An 18,886-nucleotide genomic window follows, 5' to 3' on the forward strand; every position below is an offset into this window, starting at 1 on the left:
CAAAACAAAATGAAACATGAGACAACAAACCAACATCCCCCCAATACTGTTCTTGAAAATATCATGCTGAATGAAAGAAGCCGGACACAAAAATCACATAGCGTATGATTCTATTTCTGTGAAATATCCAGAACAGGGAAACCTACAGAGACAGAAAGTCAGCTAGTGGTTGCCTAAGGCTAGGATGTATGGAGGGATTGGGAGTGATAGCTAAAGGGTACTGGGTGATAAACATGTTCTAAAATGAGCCAGGTGTGGTGGCTCACGCCTATAATCCCACACTTTGGGAGGCCAAGTGGGGAGGATCCCTTGAGGCCAGAAGTTCGAGACCAGCCTGGGCAACATAGCAAGACTTTGTCTCTACAAAAAATCTTAAAGAAAAAACTAACCAGGCATGGTGGTGCACACCTGTAGTCCCAGCTGCCCAGGAGGCTGAGGCAGGAGGATCGCATGAGGCCAGGAGTTTTAAGCTGCAGTGAGCTGTGATTGCTCCACTGCACTCCAGCCTGGGTGACAGATCAAGATCTTGTCTCCAAAAAAAGAAAAAACAAAATGTTCTAAAATGAACTGTGGCAATGGATGCATCACTGTGAATATACTAAAACCCACTGGATTGGACACTTTAGGTGGGTGAGTTGTATAATATGTAAATTATATCTCATTTAAGCTGTTGCTATCGAACTAAGTTTGTTCTGCCTCTGTGCAGCAAGCCAATCACTATAATGACAGATTATGCAGAAAGAGTTCATCATGAGGCAATTAAGCGAGGAGGTGGGAAAACAGGTCTCAAATTCTCCTCCCCAAAAATAGGGTTTGAGGGTACTTATGGAATAGAAAACAGGGTGGTCTAAAGTACGGAGAAAGGTGACTGGCAGGTAGGGAAGGCGAGGTAATCAGGATTTCTGAGCAAGCATGGTTGAGCTACATGGCTTTAGATAGGACATTTGTGCAGAAAATAGCATTTAGCATGATCTGAGGGTGGCGTTTACAGCCCTCTGATGTCTGCTACTCACATAGGTCCAGATGCAGGGTCAGTGATCTCCACTGGCTTAAACTAAACAAGAGCTACCTCCTACCTAGTTCCCGAAAAATAACTTTGTAAGCACCCATTACTATAGTGACCCACGGTCAGAGATGCTATCTATAAGGAAGCTAGTGGGAGTTTAGTTATGCACTATTTGACTACGTGACTTGTGCCTTTAGGATCAACTACAAGTAAGCAATTAAAAGTAAGCAATTAAAAGCAAGGTAGATTAAGTTTGGAGGGCTTAATCAGGTTCGCCTTTGGTTTCACTGTTAACATAAGTAAAATAAAATTAAATAAAATGACTGAAAAACAATAGAGGAGGGGGGAAAAGAGGAATCAACGTGATGCATCAGTTAAGGCAACTGGGCAAGAACCTTTTAGGGGTTGTTTGTTTTTATATTTAAGATAGAGTCTCGCTCTGTCACTGAGGCTGGAGTGCAGAGGCACAATCTTAGCTCGCTGCAGCCTCAAACTCCTAGGATCAAGCTAGCCTCCTACCTCAGCCTCCTGAGTAGCTAGGACTATAGGTGCATGCCGTCTTTTTATTTTTTTATTTTTTTAGTGATAGGGTCTCACTACGCCCCGGCTGGTCTCAAATCCCTCACCTCAAGTGATCCTCCTGCCTTGGCCTCCCAAAGAGCTGGGACTACAGACGTGAGCCACCACACCTCACCCCTTATAGGTTTGAATGCCAACTGTGCCAATTACTGATCTTTGAGCAGTCATTTCACCTCTATGAGCCTCAGTTTCCCCACGTGCAAAATAGGAACAACAATACTGATCTCTCCAGACTCTTGAAGACTCCATGAGATAATAAGTAAGTGAAGACGGTGTTATCTACACAGTGGAAGGTGAAATGAATAAACTAGGCACAGTGATGATGATAATAACCAGATGAGCTGGCTATGAGATGGGGGTTGGGAGAGGTTGCGGTTGGGCTGGCACAGACCTCTGGATAATTTAGACGCTCTGCCTAGGCCACCTTTGCCAGAGGGAGTCCACTCAGCCTTGTGATCACTCATCCCATTGGCGGTGGCTCCATTTCCACACCACAGCTGTGCCAAGGGTGTGTCCTGCGGTTTCTTGAGTGATAGAAAACTCACTGGCAATAAAGGGCCAGATGATTGTGCCACCCAATTCATAGACCAGGCCTCTCAGGAGAAACTCCGGGAGATTCCACACTGTCAGCCCCCTCTCCAAGATTAGCACGTGGGCCTGACTCCTCCTCGGTGCCCAGCTCTGTACTGGCAACTAGCAGAGTAGCGAGCTTGAACTTGGCCTTGAGGAACAGCTGCCTCTAGAGTCGGTAAGTGATTTGGTGGATATTAGCCTCTCTCTCTCGCTCTCTCTCTCTCTCTCTCTCTCTCAATCTCTCTCTCACTCTCGCTCTCTCTCTCAATCTCTCTCAATCTCTCTCTCTCACTCTCTCTCTCAATCTCTCTCTCTCTCTCTCTCTCTCACACACACACACACACACACATACATACACATACACACATACGCTCCCTCTCCCTTCATGAATTAACACTGGCCAGTTTTGGCAGAATGGAAGAAATTTCCATCCATCCACTCTTTCTTTCATCTGTTCATTTCTTTCTTCTTTGTTTACTCAGCAAATTCTCTCCAACACCACCTCTGTGCTCCCTGCCACAGTGTTTAGCCGTGATGGAGACAGATAATGAAGTCGGGCTTTCAGTCCTGAAAGCTGAGCTGCCAGTTCAGCTATGACAGTAAGAACCAAAAACACTGCTGTAATTCAAGTAGGAACAAGCAGAGCTGTGAGAGTACAGAGAAGGAAGAGGAAAGTTCCAGGAGGTCAAGAGGGATCATAAAATTTACCTGTGTTGCCACTGCTGTTACGCACCTGGAGCTCTCCCCAGGTCCTTTGCGGACGGGAAAATCGAGTCTCAGAGAGGAGAGTGAGATGCCGAAGGGCACACAGCTGGGAAGGGACTGAGGCAGGATTTGGTTCTGATTTGTCTGGCTCCAGGGCTATGCTTCTTCCACTTCCTCCCTCACAATCTTTGGTTCCTCTTTCGTCACAGCACTTGCTCTGTGTGTGTGACAGAGAGAGATATTTAATATTCATTTCTGTCACAGACTAGAAGGACAGAAGGTCAAGGAGCATGTCTGTCTTACTTAATGGATTCTAAGTGCATAACACATAATAGATACCCAGAAAATATTTGCTGGGTAGGTGGGTGGGTGGGTGGATGGATGGATGGATGGATGGATGAGTGGGTGGGTGGGTGGATGGGTAAGTAAACAGTTGGATGGATAGATGGAAGATAAGAGATTATGGATGAAGGAATGGATAAAGGGAGGGCTAGATGGAGGGATGGGTGGAAGATAGAATAGATGGAGGAATGGAAGAGAGATAATGGATAAATGGATGGATGGATGAATGAATGAGTGGGTGGGTGGATGGATAAGTGAATGGATGGGATGGGTGGAAGATAGAATAGATGGAGGGACTGAAGACAGAGAGAGATAATGGATGGATGGATGGATGGATGGATGGATGGATGGATGGATGGATGGATGAATGAGTGGGTGGTTGGATGTGTAAGTGGATGGACAGATAGATGGATAGATGGATGGGTAGATATATGGGTTGACGGAAGAATGAATGGGTAGATGGGATAACTGATTAATAGACGGGTAGATGGACAGATGGATGAATAGATGTGTGAGTGGGTGGATGGATGGATGGATGAGTGGATAGATAGGTAAGTGGAAAGATAAACTGGTGGATGGGTTGATGAATAAATTGATGGATGTAACATTGGATTGATGGATGACTAGATAGATGTGCGGATGGAAGGATGGGTGGATGGGATGACTGATTAATAGGTAAGTAGATGGACAGATGGTTGAATAGATGGATGGGTGAGTGGGTGAATGGATGGATAGAGGATGAATTAATGGACAGATGGTAGATGGATAGATGAATGAATTGATGGGTGACTGGATAGACAGATGGATAAAAAGATAGATGAGTGGATGGGTGATGGGGGAAGGCATAGCAGATATTATGCCACCCAAATTGTCAAAGAAGGATCTTGATAGAAAAAAAAAAAAAAAAGCATTCCCAGCCGGGTGCAGTGGCTCACGCCTGTAATCCCAGCACTTTGGGAGGCTGAAGTGGGCAGATCACGAGGTCAGGATATCAAGATCATGCTGGCTAACACAGTGAAACCCCATCTCTACTAAAAACACAAAAAATTAGCCAGGCATAACATGGTGAAACCCTGTCTCTACTAAAAATACAAAAAAAAAAAAAATAGCCAGGCGTGGTGACAGGTGCCTGTAGTCCCAGTGACTCGGGAGGCTGAGGCAGGAGAATGGCGTGAACCTGGGAGGTGGAGCTTGCAGTGAGCTGAGATGGCACCACTGCACTCCAGCCTGGGCGGCAGAGCAAGACTCTGTCTCAAAAAAAAAAAAAAAAAATTAGCCAGGCGTGGTGGTGCGTGCCTGTAGTCCCAGCTACTCAGGAGGCTGAGGTAGGAGAATTGCTTGAACCCTGGAGGCAGAGATTGCAGCGAGCCGAGATCATGCCACTACACTCCAGCCTGGGTGACAGAGACTCTGTCTCAAAAAAAAAAAAAAAAAAAAGAAAGAAAGAAAGAAAAGACAAAAAAAGACAAAAAAAGCATTCCCTACTGAGGAGAAAGTGTAGGAAAAGGCAAAGAGATGGGGAAATGCCAAGAGTATGACAAAAGTCTGTCTGTGCAGCCAGAGAACAGAACAGGACTCGGAGATGAGAATAGAGAACGTGGACAGACATTCAGACTCAAGGAAGAGCGAGGGAGGTGGACTGACCCCTTCATATTGGAGACCCAGTGAGATAATATCAAAGTTGCATTCCCCACTCTGATGACATTCTCCTTTTAAATGCTCCTCCAAGGCATCTCCTTGAGATGGCTTCCCCAGCCCGTCATCTTCTGGGTAGAAGAGGGAAACACACGGGCCACTTGCCCTGCTCCTCATTCCAGTGCTTTCAGGGGGAAGTTCGGTCCATCACAAGCTGGTGAATGACCCAAGGGAGACATAGGAAGTTTTCTGGTGGGTTCGGGGGGCGGGATTGTGGGGTAGGCCCAGCAGTTCGGAAGAAGACATCCAGAAATGAAAGACACCATGAAATTGTCGTTCTACGGGCGATATATTAATACTTCATGGATTATCATCTATTGCCCAGATCTGTCCACAGACGGTATCTCCAATACTGGAGTGCTATTTGGTCTCAAAAATCCAGATGCATAAGAGTTTGTCCCCTGAGCCCTTCGACCTCCCTTTAGAAACCTTTAACCTATCTTGTCTTGACCTCCAGGATCAGACAAGGGTGCTGAGAGCTGGGGCTCACAACCAAAGGAGAAATGAGCAATCTGCGGTCTTCGGAGGAGGTAGGCTGGATGCAGGTTGAGGGGAGGGTGATCATACGAGGAGAAGGAAGGTGAGGATCTTAATGTTTTGGAAAGAGTGGAGGGAGTGGAAAAATTCTGACCTGAACTCAGAGGTAGGAGGTACTTTGTAGTTAATCAAACAGTAAAAAAGGACTCAAGAGATGGAACCCAAGTTGGGTTGGGGGCTGGGGGCAGTCAAACACAGCTACATCTGTTGCCAAAGATCAAGTTCTTCTCAACACATTAAAGGTTCTGAGAAGTCCTGCAATATACAATTTTATGTTTTTGTTTTTGTTTTTTTGTTTTTTTGAGACGGAGTCTCGCTGTGTCGCCCAGGCTGGAGTGCAGTGGCACATCTTGGCTCATTGCAAGCTCTGCCTCCCGGGTTCACACCATTCTCCTGCCTCAGCCTCCCGAGTAGCTGGGACTACAGGCGCCCACCACCATGCCCAGCTAACTTTTTGTGTTTTTAGTAGAGACGGGGTTTCACAGTGTTAGCCAGGATGGTCTCGATCTCCTGACCTCATGATCCGCCCACCTTGGCCTCCCAAAGTGCTTATGTTGATGTTTTAAAAGATGAAGTTCTTATCACTGTGGTCCTCAGTACCCTGCTTCTGTTCTGAAAAGAAATGTTGACCCCCAATATTCTTCTTCCTCAGATGGGATCTCAGTATTGGCTTCCAAAACTCTGAGACCTCTGCAAGTGAGGAAGTAATAGAGGAATGCTCAGAACACTCTTGGGGAGGATGAGGAGACTTGCAAAGCCACAAAATATGACAACTGGAAGGGATCTTCAAAATCACACACACACTTATCGTCTGTATTTGGAAACTGAGGCTCAGATGGGGGCAGCTGACTTCCCCCAAGTTCATACCAAGCTAGAACAGAGCTGGACCCCAGGTTGGGTTGCTGTATTTGGGAACTAAAAATAAAGGATACCCAATTCAATTTGAATTTCACATCAACAACAAATAATTGTGTAGTATAAGTATAGCCCATGCAATATTTGGGATATACTTATACTAAAAAGGTACTTGGTTTTTATTTGAAATTTAAATGCACCTGACCATTTTGTATTATACCTGGCAACCCTAAGTCCAAGCCTCTCTTGTTTTGTTTGTTCATTTTTGAGACAGGGTCTCACTTGTTGCCCAGGCTGGAATGCAGTGGCAAGATCATGGCTCACTGCAGCCTCTACCTTCCAGGCTCCAGCAATCATCCCACTTCAGCCTCCAAGATAGCTGGAACCACAGGCGCACAGCAGCACACCCAGCTAATTTTTTCATTTTTTTGTAGAGACAGAGTCTCACTATGTTGCCCAGGCTGGTCTTGAACTCCTGGGCTCAAGCAATCCTCCCGCCTCAGCCTCCCAAAGTGCTGGGATCACAGGCATAAGCCACCACACCCAGCCTGCATGCCTCTTTTGACTACATCTGCTTCTCCTCGAACCTCCCCATGCTGATTTTTGTCATCTCTTGGCCCAGGAGAAATATGATATGTCAGGTGCCCGCCTGGCCCTAACACTGTGTGTCACCAAAGCCCGGGAAGGTTCTGAAGAAGACCTGGATGCTCTGGAATACATGTTTCGGCAGCTGAGATTCGAAAGCACCATGAAAAGAGACCCCACTGCCCAGGTATTGGGGTGCCTACTCCAGGCCTGGTTGGGGGAAAGGTACTAGGTCGGATGTGTGGGCTATGAGGACCCAGCTGAGTCTGGTTCTTCCTCTCACTCCAGCAATTCCAGGAAGAGCTGGAAAAATTCCAGCAGGCCATCGATTCCCGGGAAGATCCCATCAGTTGTGCCTTCGTGGTACTCATGGCTCACGGGAGGGAAGGCTTCCTCAAGGGAGAAGATGGGGAGATGGTCAAGCTGGACAATCTCTTCGAGGCCCTGAACAACAAGAACTGCCAGGCCCTGCGAGCCAAGCCCAAGGTGTACATCATACAGGCCTGTCGAGGAGGTGGGGACAGATCCAAGAGCACAGAGTCTCTGGTTTGTTGTTTCTGTTTTGTTTTCTGAGACAGCACCCAGGCTGGAGTGCAGTGGTGCAATCTCAACTCACTGCAATCTCCATCTCCCAGGCTCCAGCCATCCTCCTGCCTCAGCCTCCTGAATAGCTGGGACTACAGGCTCCTGCCATTATGTCAGGCTAATTTTTGTAGACAGGGTCTCATTATGTTGCCCAGGCTGGTCTCAAACTCCTGAGCTCAAGCAATCCTCCTGCCTCAGCCTCCCACCATGCCCAACCAAGTCTGTGTTTTTATCCAAGCCAGTCCCAGATCCAAAGCCCCAGCTGAAGCCAGGCACCATGGCTCATGCCTGTAATTCCAGTACTTTGGGAGGCCCAGACGGGAAGATTTTTTGAGGCCAGAAGATCAAGACTAGCTTCTGGGCAATGTAGCAAGAATCCAGCTCTACAAAAAATTTTTAAAATTAGCCAAGGGCACGGTGGCATGGGTCTGTGATCCTAGCTACTCAGGAGGCTGAGGTAGGAGGATCACTTGAGCCCAGGAGTTAGAGGCTGCAGTGAGCTATGATTACACTATTGCACTCCAATCTGGGCAACAAAGCAAGCCCCTGTCTCTAAAAAGTTAAATTAAATTAAAAAGCCCCACTGTACATGGCATACCACCAGACCATCTTTTTTTTTTTTTTTTTTTTTTGACAGAGTCTTGCTCTGTTGCCCAGGCTGGAGTGCAATGGCACGATCTTGGCTCACTGCAACCTCCACCTCCTGGGTTCAAGCAATTCTTCTGCCTCAGCCTCCCAAGTAGCTGGGATTACAGGCACATGCCACCATGCCCGGCTAAATCTTGTATTTTTAGTAGAGATAGGATTTCGCCATGTTAGTCAGGCTGGTCTCAAACTCTTGACCTCAGGAGCCTCCCAAAGTGCTGGGATTACAGGCGTGAGCCACCGTACCCAGCCCTTACCTTCCTTTTTAAGAGGCGACATGTCACTCTGTCACCCAGGCTAGAGTGTAGTGGTGCAATCATGGCTCACTGCAGCCTCAAACTCCCAGGTTCAAGTGATCCTCCTGCCTCAGCCTCCCAAAACGCTGGGGGTACAGGTGTGAGCCACCCTGCCCGGCCCCTTTCCTTACCTTTCTCTCTGACTTTGCCTCCTCCTCCTCTTGTTGTTTCAGAACAAAAGGATCCTGGTGAAACAGTAGGTGGAGATGAGATTCTGATGGTCACCAAAGACAGCCCCCAAACCATCCCAACATACACAGATGCCCTGCACGTCTACTCCACGGTGGAGGGTATGAGCGCCCAGCTGGCCCAGGGCTCCCTCTGCTATTCCCCGTCACCTGCCGCTCCCGACCCCTGAACCTCTCCTCCAGGACCCACCCCCTTCCAGGATCTCCTCTACCTACCCTCTGAAGCTCCCCCGAACTCACTTCTCTGGAATTCCCAGGATACATCGCCTACCGACATGATCAGAAAGGCTCGTGCTTTATCCAGACCCTGGTGGATGTGTTCACGAAGGGCAAAGGACATATCTTGGAGCTTCTGACAGAGGTGAGTTGACAGAAGGTAGCTGGGACCACCACCCAGGCCAAGTAGGGTGCAGGCAGAGGAGGCTGAGCCTCCTCCTAACCCCTCTCCATTTCCCTCAGCCCCAAATCCAACCCAGATCTCAATACAGAAACTAAGATGCCCACTTTCCAACAACTTTCCCAAATGCAGGGACTCTTAAAACCCATAGTATGTGAGATAAATTTCTATAAACAGACCCCCCTTGGATATAAACAATGTTTGGGAAAACTGTTTTCTTTTAATGTTTATATGTTTTTATTGCAAATTAGAAGAAAAAAAAAAAAAAAAAAAAACGCCCAGCCAAGGATTCCATACAAACTATGGTATAGGAGCAGACCATAAAGGTCTCTCATCTTAGGACAAGAATACCCACCTGCCCCGTTCCCTAACCCTCCCCCAATAAGTCCATGACACTGACTCCTCCAAGCTCACCATACCGGTTGCTGCAGGTGACCCGGCGGATGGCAGAAGCAGAGATGGTTCAGGAAGGACAAGCAAAGAAAACGAACCCTGAAATCCAAAGCACCCTCCGGAAACGGCTGTATCTGCAGTAGAAGTAGAAAGACAGGGAGGAGCTTTCCTTCCAGCACTCTTTCTGTCTCACAGAAATTTAGAAGCAGCTCTTACCACTCCCTAAGATCTTCTCTTCCTAAGGCTAAATGGTACCCAGTTTCTTTTTCATCATACCCCTCATGCAGGTCCCCCTGTCCTTCTTAGAGCAAGCCAGCCAGAACTTAGCACAAGGCATAGTGGTAACATTAACATCACCTCCCTCAGGCTGGACTTTCTATCTTTATTAATGCAACCTAAGAGACCTAAGAGTGCATTCACTTATCCCACTTTCTGTTCCTGTGGTCTTCTTTCTTCCTCCCAAAGCAGAAACTGGATAGAGCTGAAGATTTTCCACGGACAAACCAATGCCCACTCAATCCCTCCTACCCCAGTCCAACCTCTGCTGGCTCCTGCATCTCACTTGGAGATAAAACCTCCTCCTGAGGCCAGTGCATTCCCAACTTCCAGTTCCCTCCTTTACCCTGGAGAATTAGTAAGGCAAGAACCATTCTTTCTCTCCAAAACCATTCCTCCTTGGCTAGCAAGTTGGTGTCCTAACTCCACTCTCTTCCTAGCTCATGGCCTCTCTAGATAACGAAGTTGTCTCCGCCTTTCTGGATCTGTTCCTCCTAACACCCCTCCCCTTGAAACCCTGGATTCTGCCCTCTCTTCAATGAAATCCACCCATTCAACTATTCTTGCATTCAACTACTCTGAATGAGAGCGTGTTGGAGCTATGGCAAATTCTCTGTTGTCACCTTGCTATTTTGCAGACAGCATTATATTTAACCTCTCCTAACCAGAGAGGCTAAATAATTTGTCAAATGCAATACAGTAAGACAGAGGCAAGGACAAGGTTTGACTTCCAGCCCAGCCTCCTTTCCACAACCTGCTAAGTCTTGATCCATCTGAAAACTTTTCTAATTAGTGAAGATGCCTAATAAAAATTTTCCCTACCTCCAAGGTAGGAGCTTTCTGGAAGTTTCTAGGAATTCTCAATAACCACCAGCCAAGGTTACATCCAGGTAACCTTGCAGCACCAGGCTGGAAGTCAGATCGCCTTCACTGTCCTCCAGCTCTACAGCCTGTATCTCCCCATCCCCAGCTTTGACCTTTCCTGCTCAAATAACCTATGGGTACATCCAGCATCACTGAAAACTCAGGGCTAAAGATGAACCTTTTCTTCCTGGTTACTCCTCCAAGCGTTCCCTGGTATCCTCAACCTCAGATCCCAGGTTCAGATTTCTGCAGTTAATCTATGACCCCTCTCTTTTTGCATCCTTCATATGCCACCAGACACCATGACCAGTCCAGCTTGATTTTCAAACAACTTTCATGCTGGTCTTCTCTTCCCTGACATGTTACTGTGCAGGCTCAAGTCCTCATCTTCTCATATCTGCATCTTTGCAACCAACTTCCTCCCTTGCCTCTCTGCTTTTCCATCTCACTTTTCATGTGTCCTCCATACCATCTATAACAGTCATCTCCCTGGAACACTCAAGAAGACACAACATACCCTATGATTTAAAGACCAGGGTACTGGACTCAGTGTCTCACACCTGTAATCCCAACTTTGAGAGTCTGAAGTGGGAGGATCACTTGAGGCCAGGATTTAAGAGACCAGTCTGGGCAACAAAGCAAGACCCCATCTCTACAAAAAATAATAATAATAATTAGCTGGGTATGGTGCCACATGCCTGTAGTCCCAGCTACTCAGGAGGCTGAGGTGGGAGGATCACTTGAGCCCAGGAGTTTGAGGCTGCAAGGAGCTATGATCATGCCGCTGCATCCCAGCTCTAGGTGAGAGAGTGAGATCCGGTCTCCAAAATAAATAAATCAATCAAATAAAGACCAAAGTCAAACCACACATCAGGATCTCTCACACCCTTCCAATTTTGCCATCTACCAGCACTTAGCTAAACTAATCTCCCATCTCTTCCACCATGACTTCACTCTTCAACAAGGCTAACGTCCTCTTACTCACCCTTGCCTCTAAGCCTTTGCTATCACCATTTCCCCCAAACTGAAGGGCCTTCTCTCTCTTTTTACCCCTCTTCCACTACCTCCCACCCCTACTTTTTCCAGAAAGCCATTTCCTCTCTTTTTTCTGATTGGTCCTGCCCTCTCACCCAGGATTATATGCTGGAAATGACCACTTCTGGAGGGCAAGGAACAAGCCCTTGATCTGCATAATGCGGTTCAATAAACAGTTGTCAAACTTTGAAAGAAAGTGTTGAAATCTTTGTTCTGCGCTGAAACCGTGAGGCTGATACAAAAGGAGTTATGGATTTACTTTCTTTTTTCGCAGCAGCCAGCTTCCTCCCAGGTGTGTCTATCATGAATGGAGGATCAGGAGCTTCATCCTGTCTACTTTCCTCTTTTTTCTTTAAGAGACGAGATCTTGCTCTGCCACCCAGGCTGGAGTACAGTGGTACCATCATAGCGCACTGCACCCTCTACCTCCTGGGCTCAAGCAATCTTCCCACCTCAGCCTCTCATGTAGCTGGGACCATAGGTGCGCACCACCACACCTGGCTAATTTTCTTATTTTTTTGTAGAGATGGGGTCTCTGTAGAGATGGTTGCTGAGGCTGGTCTCATGCTCCTGGTCTCAAGCAATCCTCTGCCTTGGCCTCCCAAAGTGCTGAGATTACAGATGTGACCCACCACACCAAGCTCCTGTCTCTTTCATAAAAACAGACGTGTTGGGAATTTATAAAGTTACAGGTCACATTTTCATGCTGAATGACTATCTTTGACATAATTGTTCCATCTCCAGAATGTTTCCAAGGAAGTATGCGGACACAGAAATGTCACTTTTCAGAACTATAAGGGACATTGGAGGTGGACTAGTTACAGCATCAAAGACATTTAGCAAGTGTGCCACTTCTCTCTAGCCTGGTGCCCATGGCAGACATGACTAATCAATCACATCTATTTTTCCTAATGAAATCAAGTGTAACCTCAAAGCCTTTCTCCTCTGAGCACTCGGGTAGCTGACACCTGCCCATTGGCATGAGTACATCATTCCTGATCCATTTGAACCTCCACCTTAGGGAGTAAATTGTCCATGGTCATCTTATGTGGTACACCCAGGGATCTAGCCATGGCAGTAACTGGGGCTTTATCCATGGAAATGGCAAACCAAGTGGCCAATGCAGAGGTGGGTTTGAAGGGCCAAGAAATCTGGGGAGATGTATGCACTGAGTTCTATACACTCACTTATGTGCCAACCTGCGATCCAAACACCCAATGATTCTGGGAGTCTCTGAATATGAGGGTCAGAAAACTATGTCTCACTCACCTGATCCAGCCTGCAGTTTGTTTTTATCAACAAAGCTTTGCTGGCACACAGGAATGTTTATTCACTTACATACTGGCTACGGCTGCCTTCACCCTACAATGATAGAGTTGAGTAGTTAGAACAGACAACATATGGCCCACAAAGCTGAAATTATTTACTATTTGGCCCCTTACAGGGAAGGTTTGACAACCCCTACCCTAATATCTTTCCAAAAATTTTAGTTTTGTTATCAATACTAATGTTGATGTCAATGAGATATCACCTCACACCTGTTGGGATGGCTATTATCAAAAAGATAGGAGATAAGCACTGGTGAGGGTGTGAAGAAAAGGAAACCTTTGTTGGTGGAAAATAGAATGGTGCAGCCATTATGGAAAACAGTATGGAGATTCCTAAAGAAATTAAAAACAGGTCGGGCACAGTGGCTCATGCCTGTAATCCCACACTTAGGGAGTCTGAGGCGGGCAGATCACTTGAGGGCGGGAGTGCAAGACCAGCCTGGCCAACACGGTGAAACCCCGTCTCTACTAAAAATACAAAAATTAGCCAGGTGTGGTGGTGGGTGCTTGTAATCCCACCTACTTGGGAGGCTGAGGCAGGAAAATTGCTTGAACCTGGGAGATGGAGGTTGCAGTCAGCTGAGATTGTTCCACTGCACTCCAGCCTGGGAGACAGAGCAAGACTCTGTCTCAAAAAAAAAAAAAAAGGAAGAAAAGAAAGAAAAAGAAATTAAAAACAGAACTACCAGATAATCAAGTAATCCCACTCCTAGGTATATATGCAAAATAAAGGAAATCAATATATCAAAGAGATATCGGCACTGCCATGTTAACTGCAGCACTATTCACAACAGCCAAGATACAGAATCAACCTAAGTGTTCATCAACAGAAGAATGGATAAAGAAACTATGGTATATATGCACAACAGAATACTATTCAGCCATAATAAAGAACAAAATCATGTCATTTGCAGCAACATGGATGAGCTTAGATGACATTATATTAAGTAAAATAAGCCAGACACAGAAAGACAAACATCACATGATCTCACTCACTGTGTGGAAGCTAAAAAAGTAGATCTGGTAAAGACAGAGACTGGAATAGTAATTACCAGAGGCAGGGAAGGGAAGCAGGGAGAAGACGTGAAGAGAAATGGGCTACCGGGTACAAAAATACAGTTAGGTAGGATGAATAAGTTCTTGTATTCGAGAGCACAGTGGGAAAACTATCATTAACAGTAATTATTTGTGTATTTCAAAATAGCAAGAGGAGAATAATAACAGTGTTCCCAACAAAACGAAAAGATAAATGTTTAAGGTGATGGATATATAATTACCCTAATTTGATCATTATCCCAAAAATCTGTACAACTATTATATATCAATTAAAAAACAGAACTGCCCAGGCATGGTGACTCACACCTGTAATCTCAGCACTTTGGGAAGCCAAGGCAGGACAACCACTTGAGCCCAGGAGTTTTAAACCAGCCTGGGCAACATAGTGAGGCTTTGTCTCTACTAAAAAATTTTTTTAGATTAACTAGGTGCGGTGGCATGTGCCTGTAGTCCTAGCTACTTGGGAGGCTGAGGCGGGAGGATTGCTTGAGCCCAGGAAGTCGAGACTGCAGTGAACCAAGATTGCACCTCTGCACACCAGCCTGGGTGACAGAGCAAGACCCTGTCTAAAAAAAAAAAAAAGACCACCACATGACCCAGCAATTAGACGTTTTGAATATATATCCAAAGGAAATGAAATTAGGATCTAGTAAAGATATCTGCACTCCCATGGTCATTGAAGCATTATTCACAGTAGCCAAAATGTGAAAAAATCGAAGTGTCCATCTACGGATGAATGAATAAGGAAAACACTGTGCATGTATGTGTGTGTGTGTGAGAGAAAGAGAGTGTGTGTGTGTGTGTGTGTGTGTGTGTATGCGAGCGCGCGCGCGCACACAATGGAATGTTATTCAGTTTTAAAACAAATAAATAAAGGAGATTCTGCCATTTGCCACCACATAGATGAACCTGAAGTATGCTATGATAGGTGGAATAAGCCAGCATTGAAATCCACCGTTGCACTAGTCTGTTCTCGCACCGCTATAAATACTTGAGTCTGGGTAATGTTTAAAGAAAAAAGGTTTAGGCCAGGCGCGGTGGCTCACTCCGGTAATCCTAACACTTTGCGAGGCCAAGGTGGGCGGATCACTTGAGATCAGGAGTTCAAAACCAGCCTGGCCAACACGGTGAAACCCTGTCTCTACTACAAATACAAAAAAATTAGCCGGGCGTGGTGGCACATGCCTGTAATCCCAGCTACTCGGGAGGCTGAGATGGGAGAATCGCTTAAACCTGGGAGGGAGAGGTTGCAGCGAGCTGAGATCACACCACTGCACTCTAGCCTGGGCGACAGAGCGAGACTCAGTCTCAAAAAGAAAAAAGGTTTAATTGGCTCAGGGTTCCACAGGCTGTACAGGAAGCATGGCTGGTGAGATCTCGGGAAACTTACCATCATGGCCGAAGGCGGAGGGAAAGCAGACACGCCTTACGTTGCTGGGGCAGGAAGAAGGGAGGTGGGGAGGAGCTACACACTTTTAAAGAACCAGATCTCTCGATAACACACTCGACAGCACAAGAACCGCACCAAACGAGAAATCTGCCCACGTGACCCAATCCCCCTCCCTCCAGATCCCACCTCCAACACTGGGGATTACAATCTGACATGAGATTGAGCAGAGACAGACCCAAACCACGTCAATGGCTTTGTTCTTCAAGACCTCCGACTAAAGATTTTCCCCAATTATTAAGCAAGGATGTGTAGGTTTCACCTGGAAGTTTCATATTCAGCATCAGGAACTGATCCAGGCTTTGTAGGACCTGTATAATTGGGCAGAAAAGTCCCTCTTTAAGAAAAGGACAAACAGCAATGCAGAATTTGTACAGCCACATAAGCAGATTGTCAGGGTCTCTCCTCAGACCACGGAGAGTCCCATAAAAGTGGGGATCCTGTAGCTTTTGCCACATCAGCTCCAAGACAAGTGCGGCTTTGTTTATCTGTTCTGCAAGACGCTCTCCCATAGCAGCAGAAACAGTCGTTTTAAAATGCAGATCTGAGCCAGGTATGATGGTGCATGCCTGTAAGTTCCAGCTACTTGGGCTACTTGGGAGGTTGAGGTGGGAAGATCACTTGAGCCCAGGAAGTTGAGACTGCAGTGAGCTATGATTGTGCACTGCAGCCTGAGCAACAGAACTATCTCTAAAATAATAACAATAATAAATGATAAATGTGAAATAAATCTTTGAAAATGCAAATATGACCTGCTGTGCATCTTCTTAAAATCTTTCTGTGACCTCCCAGAGCCCTTTGGAAAAGGAAAAAAGTCTTAACTTCTAGATCCCTACATCTTCTTATCTCTACTCCTTCAGTCTTTCTGAAGTCACTTTGGATTTCTTTCTTTCCCAAAATAGGCTATTTCCTATCTCAGTTACCTCTACTTAGATCACTCCTCCAAACCACCTTGTTATCCTTTATACTGTAGCTCAAATACATTTCTGAAGGGAAGTCTCCTTGTCCATCACCTCAGACAAGACCCAAGTTTAGAGTTCTTTGTACATTTTTTCTCCAAACCACAAATCACACTTTAAAATTATGTCTTTGGCGATGTGATCATTTATTCAAAATCTGGCTCTTCCACTTGATGGATCCAAGACTAAACATCAATTATTATAAGCCAGTGAGCTTTGGGGATCATTTGTTACTGCAGCATAACTTAATCTGTGCTGACTGATACATGAGACCAGCCAGGTTAAAACAGCACATTGGAGTGAATGACACTGAGGTTTCTACCAGCTTCTTATGAAATGTACAGAATCCATGAGATAAAAACAAATCCACTTTCTCTACCTATGAGCAGTTTCTATTTAATCATGTTTAAATTTTATTCACTAATAAGGATGGATAAGCAATTTCCAAAGGTTCCAAAGTTCAGCCCCTAGTTCAGCATGAGACACAAGAAAAGGGAAGGGAGTTCTAGTTTTGAGAATTTGGAACATGAACTGGTTCACCTTCATTCTGATTGGTCGGGTTATTTGGGAATAAAATATTTCTGCTGTTTGTGAAGTTGCTCTTGCAGATGATCAATTATAAGAATGAGGTCACCTTCACCCTGGCCAGTTCAGTAAGTCAATCACCCTATTGCTATGCATGCTCACCCACAGTCCACACCCATGACCTCAAGGCGGTCTCCATACACCCAGTTGGCTTGCTGTTAGCTTCTGATAGTACAAGGCACAAGAGAGAGAGAGGAAATGGGAAGAGGGCAAAAAAAGAGGATTCTTCCTCTTTGAGTTGCCGGTAGCATCACATCATTCAAGTTTCCAATATTTTTGCCCCACACACAAAACTGGCATCATTGTACCCCCTGAAATATACATGCATCAGCTGGCCAGCAGCCCCGTCTCACATATATGCACAGATACGCCCACGGCACTGACTTCTTCCTTCTCTAAGATTCTAGAGTCTGATAACCTCAACTCTTCCCAGTGTTTCCCAGGCCTCAGCTTGTCAACTGATTCCACAGGAATTATTTCTGGGTTAACACTAGTGTTAACCAGGTCCTTGTTAACTAGTTTTGCCTTCTTGCTTTTCTGGTCCTTCACTACCTATTTAATTAATTCCCATGTTAAATTCTTTCTGTTAAAAGACATCAGCAGATGATTGGGTAATGAAAATATGGTATATATACAGAGTGGACTATGATTCAGCCATTAAAAAAAAGAGTGAAATCATGTCTTTTGCAGCAACATGGATGGAACTGGAAGACATTGTCTTAAGTGAAACAACTCAGAAAGTCAAATAGCACATGTGTATTAGTCTGTTCTCATGCTGCTAATAAAGACATACCCAAGACTGGGTAATTTATAAAGAAAAGAGGTTTGATGGACTCACAGTTCCACATGGCTTGAGAGGCCTCACAATCATGGTGGAAGATGAAGAAGGGAGCAAAGGCACATCTTACGTGGCGGCAGGCAAGAGAGCGTGTGCAGGGGAACTGCCCTTTATAAAGCCATCAGATATCGTGAGACTTATTCACTATCACGAGAACAGCATGAGAGTAACTGACCCCATGATTCAATTTCCCCCACCGGGTCTCTCCCATGACACGTGGGGATTATGGGAACTACAATTCAAGATGAGATTTGAGTGGAGACACAGCCAAACCATATCAACATGTTCTCATTTATAAGCGGGAGCCCAATAATGTGTAGACAAGGACATAGAGTGTAGAATTATAGACACTGGAGAGGCAGAAGGGTGAGAGAGTACCAGGAGGTGGAGGATAAGAAATTACTTTGGGAGGGATACCATTAGGAGATATACTTAATGTAAATGATGAGTTAAAGAGTATAGCGCAGCAACATGGCACATGTATACATAGGTAACAAACCTGCACATTGTGCACATGTACCCTAGAACTTAAAGTATAATAATAAATAAATAAATAAGTAAATAACTTTATGAGTACAATGTACATTATTTGGGTGACAATTATGCTAAAAGCCCAGACTCCACCACTTGGCAACATATCCATGTAACAAAACTGGCCTTGTACTTCTTAAATTTATGCAATTTTTTTTTTTTTTTTTTTGGGACAGAGTCTTGCTCTGTCCCCCAGGCTGGAGTGCAGTGGCCAGATCTCAGCTCACTGCAAGCTCCGCCTCCCAGGTTTACGCCATTCTCCTGCCTCAGCCTCCCGAGTAGCTGGGACTACAGGCGCCCACCACCTCGCCCGGCTAATTTTTTGTATTTTTTAGTAGAGACGGGGTTTCACCATGTTAGCCAGGATAGTCTCAATCTCCTGACCTCGTGATCCGCCCATCTCGGCCTCCCAAAGTGCTGGGATTACAGGCTTGAGCCACCGCTCCCGGCCTTTTTTTTTTTTTTTTTTTTTTTGTTGAGATGAGTCTTGCTCTGTCACCAGGCTGGAGTGCAGTGGCGTGATCTTGGCTCACTACAATCTCCACCTCCCAGGTTCAAGCAATTCCCCTGCCTCAGCCTCCCAAGT

General features: G+C 45.7%; 1 protein-coding gene across 1 annotated transcript; it reads left to right on the forward strand.

Moving 5' to 3' along the window:
• The first annotated feature begins 2,073 nt into the window (after positions 1-2,073).
• Positions 2,074-11,748, forward strand: CASP14 (caspase 14). The gene is made up of 7 exons (XM_025366050.1): positions 2,074-2,333; positions 5,358-5,430; positions 6,915-7,064; positions 7,166-7,391; positions 8,577-8,693; positions 8,849-8,952; positions 9,420-11,748. The coding sequence occupies exons 2-7, from the start codon at positions 5,404-5,406 to the stop codon at positions 9,522-9,524; spliced, it is 729 nt and encodes a 242-aa protein (XP_025221835.1). The 5' UTR covers positions 2,074-2,333; positions 5,358-5,403; the 3' UTR covers positions 9,525-11,748.
• The last annotated feature ends 7,138 nt before the right edge of the window (positions 11,749-18,886 follow it).

This window comes from Theropithecus gelada, chromosome 19 (assembly GCF_003255815.1).
Source record: "Theropithecus gelada isolate Dixy chromosome 19, Tgel_1.0, whole genome shotgun sequence".
Taxonomy (NCBI): Eukaryota; Metazoa; Chordata; class Mammalia; order Primates; family Cercopithecidae; genus Theropithecus; species Theropithecus gelada.

Excerpts from the sequence above, each read along its gene's own strand:
- CASP14 (XM_025366050.1), top strand. The coding sequence starts at position 5,404 with ATGAGCAATCTGCGGTCTTCGGAGGAG. Across the intron at positions 5,431-6,914 it reads ATCTGCGGTCTTCGGAGGAG|GAGAAATATGATATGTCAGG; the intron begins GTAGGCTGGATG and ends CTCTTGGCCCAG. Across the intron at positions 7,392-8,576 it reads CATACAGGCCTGTCGAGGAG|AACAAAAGGATCCTGGTGAA; the intron begins GTGGGGACAGAT and ends TTGTTGTTTCAG.